The 17,633-nt window shown below is 43.2% G+C and overlaps 1 protein-coding gene across 1 annotated transcript in view; it reads right to left on the bottom strand.

Annotated features, from left to right (window-relative positions):
- Nucleotides 1-17,119, bottom strand: part of LOC143774538 (RING finger protein 112-like) — a 196,888-nt gene extending 179,769 nt beyond the window's left edge. Inside the window, exons 1-2 of the mRNA XM_077262224.1 lie at nt 16,979-17,119; nt 2,429-2,600 (exon numbers count right to left, since the gene is read on the bottom strand). Of these exons, the coding sequence (XP_077118339.1) occupies nt 2,429-2,600; nt 16,979-16,995 (189 nt within the window). The 5' untranslated portion in view covers nt 16,996-17,119. The remainder of the gene's footprint in view (nt 1-2,428; nt 2,601-16,978) is intronic.
- Between the last annotated feature and the right edge of the window lie 514 nt (nt 17,120-17,633).

The following is a 17,633-nucleotide window of genomic DNA, read 5'->3' as shown; positions in this document are numbered from 1 at the left end:
CAATCAGTAACCATAGAGGTCTCAAGGACCTCTATGGTTACAATGGAGGAGCATCGCCGACCCCCGATCATGTGACGGGGTCGGCGTTGCGCTCATATCCGGCCGCACGGCTGGATGCGGTAGTTAAATGCCGCTGTCTGCGTTTGACAGCGGCATTTAACTAGTTAATAGGCGCGCGCAGATCGCGATTCTGCTCGCGCCTATTGCGGGCACATGTCAGCTGTTCAAAACAGCTGACATGTCCCGGCTTTGATGTGCGCTCACCGCCGGAGCCCGCATCAAAGCGGGGGTCCCGACATGTGACGTACTATACCGTCACATGTCGGGAAGGGGTTAATATCAGCCCACAGCTGCCTAGCCTTTGTTGGTTAATAATTATAGGAGGACACTACTTCATTTTTTTGGGGAGTCCTCCATTTTAATAACCAGGAAAGGCTAAGTAAAAAGCTGTGAGCTGCTATTAATAGCCTGGGAAGCTACCTGGATATTACATCTGCACCCGGCTGTCCGCTTTCCCTCTGCTGGTTAATTTATTTAGTAAAAAAATACATGAACAGCAAACTTGCAAAGCACTAATTATATATCTCATTCACATATTTCTAGCTATCTATCTATCTATCTATCTATCTATCTATCTATCTATCTATCTATCTATCTATCTACTGTATTTATCTATCTATTTAGAAAAAAATATTAAAAAAAATCTATTTTAAAAAAATAGCTGGGTGCAAAGCTTCCTAGGTACATACCAGTATATTAAATATTAAAAAAATGGAAGCAGCACACCATCATAGTCACACACAGAGCCGAAACGTCGCATGATGGGCTATTAAGGCTATGTGCACACGTTCAGGATTTCTTGCAGAAAATTCTGGAGAATTCCGGACATTTTCTGCAAGAAATCCGCAAGAAAACCGCGTGCGTTTTTGCCGCGATTTTGCCGCGGTTTTGACGCGTTTTTGCCGCGGTTTTGACGCGTTTTTGCCGCGGTTTTTTCCGGACACTTCCCAATGCATTTTAAGTGGGAAATCCGCAAAAAACCCGCAAAATTAATGAACATGCTGCGTTTTTTACCGCGATGCGTTTTTACCGCGGAAAAAAACGCATCATGTGTACAAAAAGTGCAGAATTCATTAAAAATGATAGGATGCATAATATAAGCAGATTATTTGCGGTTTTATAGCGTTTTTATAGGGAAAAAACGCGAAAAAACCGCGAATAATCTGCAACGTGTGAACACAGCCTTAAAAGTGACTTTTTTCTTAATATTTTTCTATCTATCTATCTATCTATCTAATCTCTCTGTCTCTCTCTACGGTGTATAATATATATATATATATATATATATATATATATATATATATATATATATATATATATATATAGCTTGAAGAATATTTCCTTGGAAAACTATGTGTAAATGACAGAGAATTGCTCTATGTAAAAGCTGATGTTAAAAATCGCATTGCAATTCGCATGGAAATCAGATGTAAATCGGATGCTAGGTGTGAAAAATCAGATTGTACTCGCATGAAAATCGCATGACACTTGCAAGACACTTGTCCGACTTTGCTGGATTGGGATGAAAAAAAATTACACATCTCACCTCTCTCCTGTCTGTCCTCTACCACCAGCATTCTGGTGCTTAATGTGAGGAATAAGATGTGAGGATATCTAGTCAAGATCATGAAGAGGCTGTGTAAAGTTCCAGAAGGCAAGCTACTGCCGTGGGATCAGTGGGGTGAGAATTTATTTTTCCAGGTCTCTATAATTCAGCAAAAAGGACAGCTGTCTGGCCAATAATTTGATGAATTTGCCAGAAGTGAATAGCAAAAAATGTTGGATCCAGAATAAACTGAATAGTTTGTAAAATTCTAAGCGATTTCATTTTGCATTGTACAGATTCACTCATCTCTAAATAGAAGAAAATAGTATGTTACAGTAAGAAATATACAGTAGGTGATACATTTCTTTAAAGGGGTTATCCAAGAATGTAATAAAATGAAGCCTGTCACTGAATTGATATGGAAGCCTGTCCTAGTCATGTGTCAGGTTTCGGGAGCTGGTTTTCTTCATACTGAAGCTCATCCTATGACTCAACTGACAGAGAAGCTACATCATGTGCACCGATACCTCAGTATCTTCTCTTCAGCGCTCTGAACACAAAGGATTTTTTCTCCAGTCTCAGTCTTCAGTTCGTAGTCATCCAAGGAGAAGATTTATTTATTATTCTTATAGGGTGTGTGTGCTTACGATACAGCTCCTCTATCAGTTGAGACACACAGTTGTCACATATTTGTTCTGTTGGATTCATAAACCTTTCCATGCCACCATACATAATCAGAGGCCTACGGAAGTACCGTAGGGGACCTATGTAACTTTTTAGATGGGTGGTCATTTAAAATTCTTTGCCTAAAACAGCTCTGACCTTATTTATTCCTTTGCTGTTGATGCACGACGGACAAAGACCTCCAACGTTCCCTTTTATAGCTCGATATTTAAAAAGACAATTCAAGCAGAAGCTGTGTCCACAGGGTTTACTGATGGGATCCTGTATCTCTCCATTGCAGAGAGAGCAGATAGAACCAGGAGTCCTGTTGCTGTTGTAAAACATAAAATTAAATTTGTTAAATACCATATCTTATTTTAACCCCTTAATAACCTGGTGTTTTTGATTTGTATTTTTTTATTACTACCATTTTGGGGAAAATATACTTTATTGCTTAGTGTGAAATAGCAAAGGAAAGGTTGGCTATACAATTCAACTTGACATAGTGGTACACCAGCTATCTTGCCTCTGTACAGGGGAATTCTAATAAAGCAGCTTTGTACTACTACTTCAATTTTTGAATGATGGAATGAGCAGTGCTCCGTGAGATGTTCAGAGCTTGGCCTATATTTTTTAAACCATGCATTATTCTTCTCCATAACTGTATCCCTGACCTGTCTGGTGTGCTCCTTGGTCTTCATTATGATCTTGGATCACTAATGTTCTCAAACAAACCTCTGTGGCCTTCACAGAACATCTGTAGTTATACTGACAATAAATTACACATAGGTGAACTCAGTTTATTAATTATGTGACTTCTGGAGGTAACTGATCACTCAGGGTTTTATTTAGGGGCATGAGACTACTGGGGGCTGAATACAAATGCATGGCACAATTTTCCGATATATCTATTTTAAATACTTAGAAAACCATGTATCATTTTCTTTACACTTCACAAATACCGTACTTACTACTTGGTGTTTGTAAATCACATAAAATCCAAATAAATTACACAATTTTGTACAATTGACTCCCCAAGAGGAAAGCACACCGTCAAAACACGCGTAGGGGAAATGGCACCATGGCTTGGTTAAGGCATTATTATACCCTCTTACAGTGCATGTTTATAGGTAACCATGAGTATTTCAGAATCTCCAATGTTTTGATCATAGTGTTCGTTATACTGCACTAAGCACTTCAGTATGTACTATATGGTCTGTAATAGATGTCAAATGCTGTGACTACTGAGTAATGGGAGAGACTGGAGAAGAAATGCTGTAACTACTGACTAATGGGAGAGACTGCGAAGAAATGCTGTGACTGCTGAGTAATGGGAGAGACTGGAGAAGAAATGCTGTGACTACTGAGTAATGGGAGAGACAGGAGAAGAAATGCTGTGACTACTGAGTAATGGGAGAGACAGGAGAAGAAATGCTGTGACTACTGAGTAATGGGAGAAACTGGGGAAGAAATGCTGTGACTACTGAGTAATGGGAGAGACTGGAGAAGAAATGCTGTGACTACTGAGTAATGGGAGAGACTGGGGAAGAAATGCTGTGACTACTGAGTAATGGGAGAGACTGGAGAAGAAATGTTGTGACTAGTGAGTAATGGGAGAGACAGGAGAAGAAATGCTGTGACTACTGAGTAATGGGAGAGACAGGAGAAGAAATGCTGTGACTACTGAGTAATGGGAGAGACAGGAGAAGAAATGCTGTGACTGCTGAGTAATGGGAGAGACAGGAGAAGAAATGCTGTGACTGCTGAGTAATGGGAGAGACAGGAGAAGAAATGCTGTGACTACTGAGTAATGGGAGAGACTGGAGAAGAAATGTTGTGACTAGTGAGTAATGGGAGAGACAGGAGAAGAAATGCTGTGACTACTGAGTAATGGGAGAGACTGGAGAAGAAATGCTGTGACTACTGAGTAATGGGAGAGACTGGAGAAGAAATGTTGTGACTAGTGAGTAATGGGAGAGACAGGAGAAGAAATGCTGTGACTACTGAGTAATGGGAGAGACAGGAGAAGAAATGCTGTGACTACTGAGTAATGGGAGAGACAGGAGAAGAAATGCTGTGACTGCTGAGTAATGGGAGAGACAGGAGAAGAAATGCTGTGACTGCTGAGTAATGGGAGAGACAGGAGAAGAAATGCTGTGACTACTGAGTAATGGGAGAGACAGGAGAAGAAATGCTGTGACTACTGAGTAATGGGAGAAACTGGGGAAGAAATGCTGTGACTACTGAGTAATGGGAGAGACTGGAGAAGAAATGCTGTGACTACTGAGTAATGGGAGAGACTGGAGAAGAAATGTTGTGACTGCTGAGTAATGGGAGAGACTGGAGAAGAAATGCTGTGACTACTGAGTAATGGGAGAGACAGGAGAAGAAATGCTGTGACTACTGAGTAATGGGAGAAACTGGGGAAGAAATGCTGTGACTACTGAGTAATGGGAGAGACTGGAGAAGAAATGCTGTGACTACTGAGTAATGGGAGAGACTGGGGAAGAAATGCTGTGACTACTGAGTAATGGGAGAGACTGGAGAAGAAATGTTGTGACTACTGAGTAATGGGAGAGACTGGAGAAGAAATGCTGTGACTACTGAGTAATGGGAGAAACTGGGGAAGAAATGCTGTGACTACTGAGTAATGGGAGAGACTGGAGAAGAAATGCTGTGACTACTGAGTAATGGGAGAGGCTGGGGAAGAAATGCTGTGACTACTGAGTAATGGAAGAGACTGGAGAAGAAATGTTGTGACTAGTGAGTAATGAGAGAGGCTGGAGAAGAAATGTTGTGACTACTGAGTAATGAGAGAGGCTGGAGAAGAAATGCTGTGACTACTGAGTAATGGGAGAGGCTGGGGAAGAAATGCTGTGACTACTGAGTAATGAGAGAGGCTGCGAAGAAATGCTGTGACTACTGAGTAATGGGAGAGGCTGGGGAAGAAATGCTGTGACTACTGAGTAATGGGAGAGACTGGAGAAGAAATGCTGTGACTACTGAGTAATGAGAGAGGCTGGAGAAGAAATGCTGTGACTACTGAGTAATGGGAGAGGCTGGGGAAGAAATGCTGTGACTACTGAGTAATGAGAGAGGCTGCGAAGAAATGCTGTGACTACTGAGTAATGGGAGAGGCTGGGAAAGAAATGCTGTGACTACTGAGTAATGAGAGAGGCTGCGAAGAAATGCTGTGACTGCTGAGTAATGGGAGAAACTGGGGAAGAAATGCTGTGACTACTGAGTAATGGGAGAGGCTGGGAAAGAAATGCTGTGACTGCTGAGTAATGGGAGAAACTGGGGAAGAAATGCTGTGACTACTGAGTAATGGGAGAGACTGGGGAAGAAATGCTGTGACTACTGAGTAATGGGAGAGACTGGGGAAGAAATGCTGTGACTACTGAGTAATGGGAGAAACTGGGGAAGAAATGCTGTGACTACTGAGTAATGGGAGAGGCTGGGGAAGAAATGCTGTGACTACTGAGTAATGGGAGAGACTGGAGAAGAAATGCTGTGACTACTGAGTAATGGGAGAGGCTGGGGAAGAAATGCTGTGACTACTGAGTAATGGGAGAGGCTGGGGAAGAAATGCTGTGACTACTGAGTAATGGGAGAGACTGGGGAAGAAATGCTGTGACTACTGAGTAATGGGAGAGACTGGGGAAGAAATGCTGTGACTACTGAGTAATGGGAGAGGCTGGAGAAGAAATGCTGTGACTACTGAGTAATGGGAGAGACTGGGGAAGAAATGCTGTGACTACTGACTAATGGGAGAGACTGCGAAGAAATGCTGTGACTACTGAGTAATGGGAGAGGCTGGGAAGGAAATGCTGTGACTGCTGAGTAATGGGAGAGGCTGGGGAAGAAATGCTGTAACTACTGACTAATGGGAGAGACTGCGAAGAAATGCTGTGACTACTGAGTAATGGGAGAGGCTGGGAAGGAAATGCTGTGACTGCTGAGTAATGGGAGAAACTGGGGAAGAAATGCTGTGACTACTGAGTAATGGGAGAGACTGGAGAAGAAATGCTGTGACTAGTGAGTAATGGGAGAGACTGGAGAAGAAATGCTGTGACTAGTGAGTAATGGGAGAGACTGGGGAAGAAATGCTGTGACTAGTGAGTAATGGAAGAGACTGGAGAAGAAATGTTGTGACTAGTGAGTAATGGAAGAGACTGGAGAAGAAATGCTGTGACTAGTGAGTAATGGGAGAGACTGGGGAAGAAATGCTGTGACTAGTGAGTAATGGAAGAGACTGGAGAAGAAATGCTGTGACTAGTGAGTAATGGGAGAGACTGGGGAAGAAATGCTGTGACTAGTGAGTAATGGGAGAGACTGGAGAAGAAATGCTGTGACTAGTGAGTAATGGAAGAGACTGGAGAAGAAATGCTGTGACTAGTGAGTAATGGGAGAGACTGGGGAAGAAATGCTGTGACTAGTGAGTAATGGGAGAGACTGGAGAAGAAATGTTGTGACTAGTGAGTAATGGGAGAGACTGGGGAAGAAATGCTGTGACTACTGAGTAATGGGAGAGACTGGAGAAGAAATGCTGTGACTAGTGAGTAATGGAAGAGACTGGAGAAGAAATGCTGTGACTAGTGAGTAATGGGAGAGACTGGAGAAGAAATGTTGTGACTAGTGAGTAATGGGAGAGACTGGGGAAGAAATGCTGTGACTAGTGAGTAATGGGAGAGACTGGAGAAGAAATGCTGTGACTAGTGAGTAATGGGAGAGACTGGGGAAGAAATGCTGTGACTAGTGAGTAATGGGAGAGACTGGAGAAGAAATGTTGTGACTAGTGAGTAATGGGAGAGACTGGGGAAGAAATGCTGTGACTACTGAGTAATGGGAGAGACTGGAGAAGAAATGCTGTGACTAGTGAGTAATGGAAGAGACTGGAGAAGAAATGCTGTGACTAGTGAGTAATGGGAGAGACTGGGGAAGAAATGCTGTGACTAGTGAGTAATGGGAGAGACTGGAGAAGAAATGTTGTGACTAGTGAGTAATGGGAGAGACTGGGGAAGAAATGCTGTGACTAGTGAGTAATGGGAGAGACTGGGGAAGAAATGCTGTGACTACTGAGTAATGGGAGAAACTGGGGAAGAAATGCAGTAACTACTGAGTAATGGGAGATACTGGAGAAGAAATGCTGTGACTACTGAGTAATGGGAAAGACTGGAGAAGAAATGCTGTGACTAGTGAGTAATGGGAGAGACTGGAGAAGAAATGTTGTGACTAGTGAGTAATGGGAGAGACTGGGGAAGAAATGCTGTGACTAGTGAGTAATGGGCGAGACTGGAGAAGAAATGCTGTGACTAGTGAGTAATGGGAGAGACTGGAGAAGAAATGTTGTGACTAGTGAGTAATGGGAGAGACTGGGGAAGAAATGCTGTGACTAGTGAGTAATGGGAGAGACTGGGGAAGAAATGCTGTGACTACTGAGTAATGGGAGAAACTGGGGAAGAAATTCAGTAACTACTGAGTAATGGGAGATACTGGAGAAGAAATGCTGTGACTACTGAGTAATGGGAAAAACTGGAGAAGAAATGCTGTGACTAGTGAGTAATGGGAGAGACTGGAGAAGAAATGTTGTGACTAGTGAGTAATGGGAGAGACTGGGGAAGAAATGCTGTGACTAGTGAGTAATGGGAGAGACTGGGGAAGAAATGCTGTGACTACTGAGTAATGGGAGAAACTGGGGAAGAAATGCAGTAACTACTGAGTAATGGGAGATACTGGAGAAGAAATGTTGTGACTACTGAGTAATGGGAGAGGCTGGGGAAGAAATGTTGTGACTAGTGAGTAATAGGAGAGACTGGAGAACAAATGCTGTGACTAGTGAGTAATGGGAGAGACTGGAGAAGAAATGCTGTGAGGACTGAGTAATGGGAGAGACTGGAGAAGAAATGTTCCGACTAGTGAGTAATGGGAGAGACTGGGGAAGAAATGCTGTGACTACTGAGTAATGGGAGAAACTGGGGAAGAAATGCAGTAACTACTGAGTAATGGGAGAGACTGGAGAAGAAATGTTGTGACTAGTGAGTAATGGGAGAGACTGGGGAAGAAATGCTGTGACTACTGAGTAATGAGAGAGACTGGGGAAGAAATGCTGTGACTACTGATTAATGGGAGAGACTGGGGAAGAAATGTGACTAGTGAGTAATGGGAGAGACTGGAGAAGAAATGTTGTGACTAGTGAGTAATGGGAGAGACTGGGGAAGAAATGCTGTGAATACTGAGTAATGGGAGAAACTGGGGAAGAAATGCAGTAACTACTGAGTAATGGGTGAGACTGGAGAAGAACTGCTGTGACTAGTGAGTAATGGGAGAGACTGGGGAAGAAATGCTGTGACTACTGAGTAATGGGAGAAACTGGGGAAGAAATGCAGTAACTACTGAGTAATGGGAGATACTGGAGAATAAATGCTGTGACTACTGAGTAATGGGAGAGACTGGAGAAGAAATGTGACTATTGAGTAATGGGAGAGACTGGAGAAGAAATGCTGTGACTACTGAGTAATGGAAGAGACTGGAGAAGAAATGCTGTGACTAGTGAGTAATGGGAGAGACTGGGGAAGAAATGCTGTGACTACTGAGTAATGGGAGAAACTGGGGAAGAAATGCAGTAACTACTGAGCAATGCGAGATACTGGAGAAGAAATGCTGTGACTACTGAGTAATGGGAAAGACTGGAGAAGAAATGTTGTGACTACTGAGTAATGGGAGAGACTGGAGAACAAATGCTGTGAGGACTGAGTAATGGGTGAGACTGGAGGAGAAATGCTGTGAGGACTGAGTAATGGGAGAGACTGGAGAAGAAATGTTGTGACTAGTGAGTAATGGGAGAGACTGGAGAACAAATGCTGTGAGGACTGAGTAATGGAGGAGGCTCGAGAAGAAATGCTGTGAGGACTGAGTAATGGGTGAGACTGGAGGAGAAATGCTGTGAGGACTGAGTAATGGGAGAGACTGGAGAAGAAATGCTGTGACTACTGAGTAATGGGAAAGACTGGAGAAGAAATGTTGTGACTACTGAGTAATGGGAGAGACTGGAGAACAAATGCTGTGAGGACTGAGTAATGGGTGAGACTGGAGGAGAAATGCTGTGACTAGTGAGAAATGGGAGAGACTGGAGAAGAAATGTTGTGACTAGTGAGTAATGGGAGAGACTGGAGAACAAATGCTGTGAGGACTGAGTAATGGAGGAGGCTCGAGAAGAAATGCTGTGAGGACTGAGTAATGGGTGAGACTGGAGGAGAAATGCTGTGAGGACTGAGTAATGGGAGAGACTGGAGAAGAAATGTTGTGACTAGTGAGAAATGGGAGAGACTGGAGAAGAAATGTTGTGACTAGTGAGTAATGGGAGAGGCTGGAGAAGAAATGCTGTGAGGACTGAGTAATGGGAGAGGCTGGAGAAGAAATGCTGTGACTAGTGAGTAATGGGAGAGGCTGGAGAAGAAATGTTGTGACTACTGAGTAATGGGAGAAACTGGGAAAGAAATTCAGTAACTACTGAGTAATAGGTGAGACTGGAGAAGAACTGCTGTGACTAGTGAGTAATGGGAGAGACTGGAGAAGAAATGTTGTGACTAGTGAGTAATGGGAAAGACTGGGGAAGAAATGCTGTGACTACTGATTAATGGGAGAGACTGGGGAAGAAATGTGACTATTGAGTAATGGGAGAGACTGGAGAAGAAATGTTGTGACTAGTGAGTAATGGGAAAGACTGGGGAAGAAATGCTGTGACTACTGATTAATGGGAGAGACTGGGGAAGAAATGTGACTATTGAGTAATGGGAGAGACTGGAGAAGAAATGTTGTGACTACTGAGTAATGGAAGAGACTGGAGAAGAAATGTTGTGACTAGTGAGTAATGGGAGAGACTGGAGAAGAAATGTTGTGACTAGTGAGTAATGGGAGAGGCTGGGGAAGAAATGTTGTGACTAGTGAGTAATGGGAGAGACTGGAGAAGAAATGTTGTGACTACTGAGTAATGGGAGAGACTGGAGAAGAAATGTTGTGACTACTGAGTAATGGAAGAGACTGGAGAAGAAATGCTGTGACTAGTGAGTAATGGGAGAGACTGGAGAAGAAATGTTGTGACTAGTGAGTAATGGGAGAGACTGGAGAAGAAATGTTGTGACTACTGAGTAATGGGAGAGGCTGGGGAAGAAATGTTGTGACTAGTGAGTAATGGGAGAGACTGGAGAACAAATGCTGTGAGGACTGAGTAATGGGTGAGACTGGAGAAGAAATGCTGTGAGGACTGAGTAATGGGTGAGACTGGAGAAGAAATGCTGTGAGGACTGAGTAATGGGAGAGACTGGAGAAGAAATGTTGTGACTAGTGAGTAATGGGAGAGACTGGGGAAGAAATGCTGTGACTACTGATTAATGGGAGAGACTGGGGAAGAAATGTGACTATTGAGTAATGGGAGAGACTGGAGAAGAAATGTTGTGACTACTGAGTAATGGAAGAGACTGGAGAAGAAATGCTGTGACTAGTGAGTAATGGGAGAGACTGGAGAAGAAATGTTGTGACTACTGAGTAATGGGAGAGACTGGGGAAGAAATGCTGTGACTACTGAGTAATGGGAGAGACTGGAGAAGAAATGTTGTGACTAGTGAGTAATGGGAGAGACTGGAGAAGAAATGTTGTGACTAGTGAGTAATGGGAGAGACTGGAGAAGAAATGTTGTGACTACTGAGTAATGGGAGAGGCTGGGGAAGAAATGTTGTGACTAGTGAGTAATGGGAGAGACTGGAGAAGAAATGTTGTGACTAGTGAGTAATGGGAGAGACTGGAGAAGAAATGTTGTGACTACTGAGTAATGGAAGAGACTGGAGAAGAAATGCTGTGACTAGTGAGTAATGGGAGAGACTGGAGAAGAAATGTTGTGACTAGTGAGTAATGGGAGAGACTGGAGAAGAAATGTTGTGACTACTGAGTAATGGGAGAGGCTGGGGAAGAAATGTTGTGACTAGTGAGTAATGGGAGAGACTGGAGAAGAAATGTTGTGACTACTGAGTAATGGGAGAGGCTGGGGAAGAAATGTTGTGACTAGTGAGTAATGGGAGAGACTGGAGAAGAAATGTTGTGACTAGTGAGTAATGGGAGAGACTGGAGAAGAAATGTTGTGACTACTGAGTAATGGAAGAGACTGGAGAAGAAATGCTGTGACTAGTGAGTAATGGGAGAGACTGGAGAAGAAATGTTGTGACTAGTGAGTAATGGGAGAGACTGGAGAAGAAATGTTGTGACTAGTGAGTAATGGGAGAGACTGGAGAAGAAATGTTGTGACTACTGAGTAATGGGAGAGGCTGGGGAAGAAATGCAGTAACTAGTGAGTAATGGGAGAGACTGGAGAAGAAATGTTGTGACTAGTGAGTAATGGGAGAGACTGGAGAAGAAATGTTGTGACTACTGAGTAATGGGAGAGGCTGGGGAAGAAATGTTGTGACTAGTGAGTAATGGGAGAGACTGGAGAACAAATGCTGTGAGGACTGAGTAATGGGTGAGACTGGAGAAGAAATGCTGTGAGGACTGAGTAATGGGTGAGACTGGAGAAGAAATGCTGTGAGGACTGAGTAATGGGAAAGACTGGGGAAGAAATGCTGTGACTACTGATTAATGGGAGAGACTGGGGAAGAAATGTGACTATTGAGTAATGGGAGAGACTGGAGAAGAAATGTTGTGACTACTGAGTAATGGAAGAGACTGGAGAAGAAATGTTGTGACTAGTGAGTAATGGGAGAGACTGGAGAAGAAATGTTGTGACTAGTGAGTAATGGGAGAGGCTGGGGAAGAAATGTTGTGACTAGTGAGTAATGGGAGAGACTGGAGAAGAAATGTTGTGACTACTGAGTAATGGGAGAGACTGGAGAAGAAATGTTGTGACTACTGAGTAATGGAAGAGACTGGAGAAGAAATGCTGTGACTAGTGAGTAATGGGAGAGACTGGAGAAGAAATGTTGTGACTAGTGAGTAATGGGAGAGGCTGGGGAAGAAATGTTGTGACTACTGAGTAATGGGAGAGGCTGGGGAAGAAATGCAGTAACTAGTGAGTAATGGGAGAGACTGGAGAAGAAATGTTGTGACTAGTGAGTAATGGGAGAGACTGGAGAAGAAATGTTGTGACTACTGAGTAATGGGAGAGGCTGGGGAAGAAATGTTGTGACTAGTGAGTAATGGGAGAGACTGGAGAACAAATGCTGTGAGGACTGAGTAATGGGTGAGACTGGAGAAGAAATGCTGTGAGGACTGAGTAATGGGTGAGACTGGAGAAGAAATGCTGTGAGGACTGAGTAATGGGAGAGACTGGAGAAGAAATGTTGTGACTAGTGAGTAATGGGAGAGACTGGAGAAGAAATGTTGTGACTAGTGAGTAATGGGAGAGACTGGAGAAGAAATGTTGTGACTACTGAGTAATGGGAGAGGCTGGGGAAGAAATGTTGTGACTAGTGAGTAATGGGAGAGACTGGAGAAGAAATGTTGTGACTACTGAGTAATGGGAGAGGCTGGGGAAGAAATGTTGTGACTAGTGAGTAATGGGAGAGACTGGAGAAGAAATGTTGTGACTAGTGAGTAATGGGAGAGACTGGAGAAGAAATGTTGTGACTACTGAGTAATGGAAGAGACTGGAGAAGAAATGCTGTGAGGACTGAGTAATGGGTGAGACTGGAGAAGAAATGCTGTGAGGACTGAGTAATGGGAAAGACTGGGGAAGAAATGCTGTGACTACTGATTAATGGGAGAGACTGGGGAAGAAATGTGACTATTGAGTAATGGGAGAGACTGGAGAAGAAATGTTGTGACTAGTGAGTAATGGGAGAGACTGGAGAAGAAATGTTGTGACTAGTGAGTAATGGGAGAGGCTGGGGAAGAAATGTTGTGACTAGTGAGTAATGGGAGAGACTGGAGAAGAAATGTTGTGACTACTGAGTAATGGGAGAGACTGGAGAAGAAATGTTGTGACTACTGAGTAATGGAAGAGACTGGAGAAGAAATGCTGTGACTAGTGAGTAATGGGAGAGACTGGAGAAGAAATGTTGTGACTAGTGAGTAATGGGAGAGACTGGAGAAGAAATGTTGTGACTACTGAGTAATGGGAGAGGCTGGGGAAGAAATGCAGTAACTAGTGAGTAATGGGAGAGACTGGAGAAGAAATGTTGTGACTAGTGAGTAATGGGAGAGACTGGAGAAGAAATGTTGTGACTACTGAGTAATGGGAGAGGCTGGGGAAGAAATGTTGTGACTAGTGAGTAATGGGAGAGACTGGAGAACAAATGCTGTGAGGACTGAGTAATGGGTGAGACTGGAGAAGAAATGCTGTGAGGACTGAGTAATGGGAGAGACTGGAGAAGAAATGTTGTGACTAGTGAGTAATGGGAGAGACTGGGGAAGAAATGCTGTGACTACTGATTAATGGGAGAGACTGGGGAAGAAATGTGACTATTGAGTAATGGGAGAGACTGGAGAAGAAATGTTGTGACTACTGAGTAATGGAAGAGAGTGGAGAAGAAATGCTGTCACTAGTGAGTAATGGGAGAGACTGGAGAAGAAATGTTGTGACTAGTGAGTAATGGGAGAGACTGGGGAAGAAATGCTGTGACTACTGAGTAATGGGAGAGACTGGAGAAGAAATGTGACTAGTGAGTAATGGGAGAGACTGGAGAAGAAATGTTGTGACTAGTGAGTAATGGGAGAGACTGGAGAAGAAATGTTGTGACTACTGAGTAATGGGAGAGGCTGGGGAAGAAATGTTGTGACTAGTGAGTAATGGGAGAGACTGGAGAAGAAATGTTGTGACTACTGAGTAATGGGAGAGGCTGGGGAAGAAATGTTGTGACTAGTGAGTAATGGGAGAGACTGGAGAAGAAATGTTGTGACTAGTGAGTAATGGGAGAGACTGGAGAAGAAATGTTGTGACTACTGAGTAATGGAAGAGACTGGAGAAGAAATGCTGTGACTAGTGAGTAATGGGAGAGACTGGAGAAGAAATGTTGTGACTAGTGAGTAATGGGAGAGACTGGAGAAGAAATGTTGTGACTACTGAGTAATGGGAGAGGCTGGGGAAGAAATGCAGTAACTAGTGAGTAATGGGAGAGACTGGAGAAGAAATGTTGTGACTAGTGAGTAATGGGAGAAGCTGGGGAAGAAATGTTGTGACTAGTGAGTAATGGGAGAGACTGGAGAAGAAATGTTGTGACTACTGAGTAATGGGAGAGGCTGGGGAAGAAATGTTGTGACTAGTGAGTAATGGGAGAGACTGGAGAAGAAATGTTGTGACTACTGAGTAATGGGAGAGGCAGGGGAAGAAATGTTGTGACTAGTGAGTAATGGGAGAGGCTGGGGAAGAAATGTTGTGACTAGTGAGTAATGGGAGAGACTGGAGAAGAAATGTTGTGACTAGTGAGTAATGGGAGAGACTGGAGAAGAAATGTTGTGACTACTGAGTAATGGAAGAGACTGGAGAAGAAATGCTGTGACTAGTGAGTAATGGGAGAGACTGGAGAAGAAATGTTGTGACTAGTGAGTAATGGGAGAGACTGGAGAAGAAATGTTGTGACTAGTGAGTAATGGGAGAGACTGGAGAAGAAATGTTGTGACTACTGAGTAATGGGAGAGGCTGGGGAAGAAATGCAGTAACTAGTGAGTAATGGGAGAGACTGGAGAAGAAATGTTGTGACTAGTGAGTAATGGGAGAGACTGGAGAAGAAATGTTGTGACTACTGAGTAATGGGAGAGGCTGGGGAAGAAATGTTGTGACTAGTGAGTAATGGGAGAGACTGGAGAACAAATGCTGTGAGGACTGAGTAATGGGTGAGACTGGAGAAGAAATGCTGTGAGGACTGAGTAATGGGTGAGACTGGAGAAGAAATGCTGTGAGGACTGAGTAATGGGAGAGACTGGAGAAGAAATGTTGTGACTAGTGAGTAATGGGAGAGACTGGGGAAGAAATGCTGTGACTACTGATTAATGGGAGAGACTGGGGAAGAAATGTGACTATTGAGTAATGGGAGAGACTGGAGAAGAAATGTTGTGACTACTGAGTAATGGAAGAGACTGGAGAAGAAATGCTGTGACTAGTGAGTAATGGGAGAGACTGGAGAAGAAATGTTGTGACTAGTGAGTAATGGGAGAGACTGGGGAAGAAATGCTGTGACTACTGAGTAATGGGAGAGACTGGAGAAGAAATGTTGTGACTAGTGAGTAATGGGAGAGACTGGAGAAGAAATGTTGTGACTAGTGAGTAATGGGAGAGACTGGAGAAGAAATGTTGTGACTACTGAGTAATGGGAGAGACTGGAGAAGAAATGTTGTGACTACTGAGTAATGGGAGAGGCTGGGGAAGAAATGCAGTAACTAGTGAGTAATGGGAGAGACTGGAGAAGAAATGTTGTGACTACTGAGTAATGGGAGAGGCTGAGGAAGAAATGTTGTGAGTGACTAGTGAGTAATGGGAGAGACTGGAGAAGAAATGCTGTGAGGACTGAGTAATGGGAGAGACTGGAGAAGAAATGTTGTGACTAGTGAGAAATGGGAGAGACTGGAGAAGAAATGTTGTGACTAGTGAGTAATGGGAGAGACTGGAGAAGAAATGCTGTGACTAGTGAGTAATGGGAGAGACTGGAGAAGAAATGTTCTGACTAGTGAGTAATGGGAGAGACTGGAGAAGAAATGTTGTGACTAGTGAGTAATGGGAGAGGCTGGAGAAGAAATGCTGTGAGGACTGAGTAATGGGAGAGACTGGAGAAGAAATGTTGTGACTAGTAAGTAATGGGAGAGACTGGAGAAGAAAGGCTGTGAGGACTGAGTAATGGGAGAGACTGGAGAAGAAATGTTGTGACTAGTGAGTAATGGGAGAGACTGGAGAAGAAATGCTGTGAGGACTGAGTGATGGATGAGGCTGGAGAAGAAATGCTGTGAGGACTGAGTAATGGGAGAAACTGGAGAAGAAATGTTGTGACTAGTGAGTAATGGGAGAGACTGGAGAAGAAATGCTGTGAGGACTGAGTGATGGATGAGGCTGGAGAAGAAATGCTGTGAGGACTGAGTATTGGGAGAGACTGGAGAAGAAATGCTGTGAGGACTGAGTAATGGAGGAGGCTGGGGAAGAAATGCTGTGAGGACTGAGTAATGGGAGAGACTGGAGAAGAAATGCTGTGAGGACTGAGTAATGGAGGAGGCTGGAGAAGAAATGCTGTGAGGACTGAGTAATGGGAGAAACTGGAGAAGAAATGCTGTGCGGACTGAGTAATGGAGGAGGCTGGAGAAGAAATGCTGTGACGACTCAGTAATTGGAGAGGCCGGGGAGAATCCTTTGGTGTAAGGGGGCTGCGGAGAGTCCTGATGTAACTACTGAGGAGGTTGGGTTCCCCCGATTTGACCACTGTGTGATGTATCTTCGACGCCATGATTCTTCAACACTCCAAACACCAAGTAATACTACTAAATCTTTGGTCTAGTTTTTCTTTTTTTTTGTGGGATTGAAATTTGTCACCAAAATTTAATAAAAATAAAAAATATTTAAAGGTGTTGTCCCATCACAGACCCCCAATAACCACCATAGTTCCTTGGAATCTGGACAGAGATACTCCAGAAAACAATAAGAATCAACAGCATTTAGGGATGGAGTTGTTGTGGAGACAGATACATTTATGTGGGATATGTTGTAATAAAAAGTAATAACATAAAATCACTTCCTACCTGAAATGTTGCTGCATTTTCTGCTCCAGATTTAACTGTCTGCTTCTTCTTCTGTCTTCTGTCCTCTATCAGTCTGTTAGTTGCTTTCTCTGGTCTTTTATTCTTCTCTCGAAACCCCTCCTTTCATGGTTTTCACAGAATAGAAACTGAAACTTTGCACTGTATCCGTTGTACTTTATGATTCATTTTAATATTGCACATTATATAACAGCTATAAATAAATATAAAATGTATTTAAGATACAGTAGAATATGTGTTTTATACACACACACACACACACACACACACACACACACACACACACACACACACACACACACACACACACACACAGCAAAATGAGGTCAAAGAGTATATATAACCATAAAATCTAACTTAATAACATAATTAAACATTAAAATGTACCAAACCAGAGTACAACTATCAAAGCAGGAATAATGTATGAAGATAGTAATGGCAAGTATCACCAAGGAATGTGAATAGTATATAGCTGAAATGAATGCAAGGCAAGAGTTCAGCCTAGGGCGCACAAACAGGATTAGTATATATGGGAACACAACACAGTTCATAAAGAGTTATAGACTGTACAAAAGGCAGAGTGGTAATGAAAGGATGTGAAGTCAGCACCAAATGTCCTGGTAAAGTCCAACATTTA

The sequence above is a fragment of the Ranitomeya variabilis genome, chromosome 5 (assembly GCF_051348905.1).
Source record: "Ranitomeya variabilis isolate aRanVar5 chromosome 5, aRanVar5.hap1, whole genome shotgun sequence".
Classification (NCBI taxonomy): Eukaryota; Metazoa; Chordata; class Amphibia; order Anura; family Dendrobatidae; genus Ranitomeya; species Ranitomeya variabilis.
This window is presented reverse-complemented; position numbering and strand designations above follow the sequence as displayed.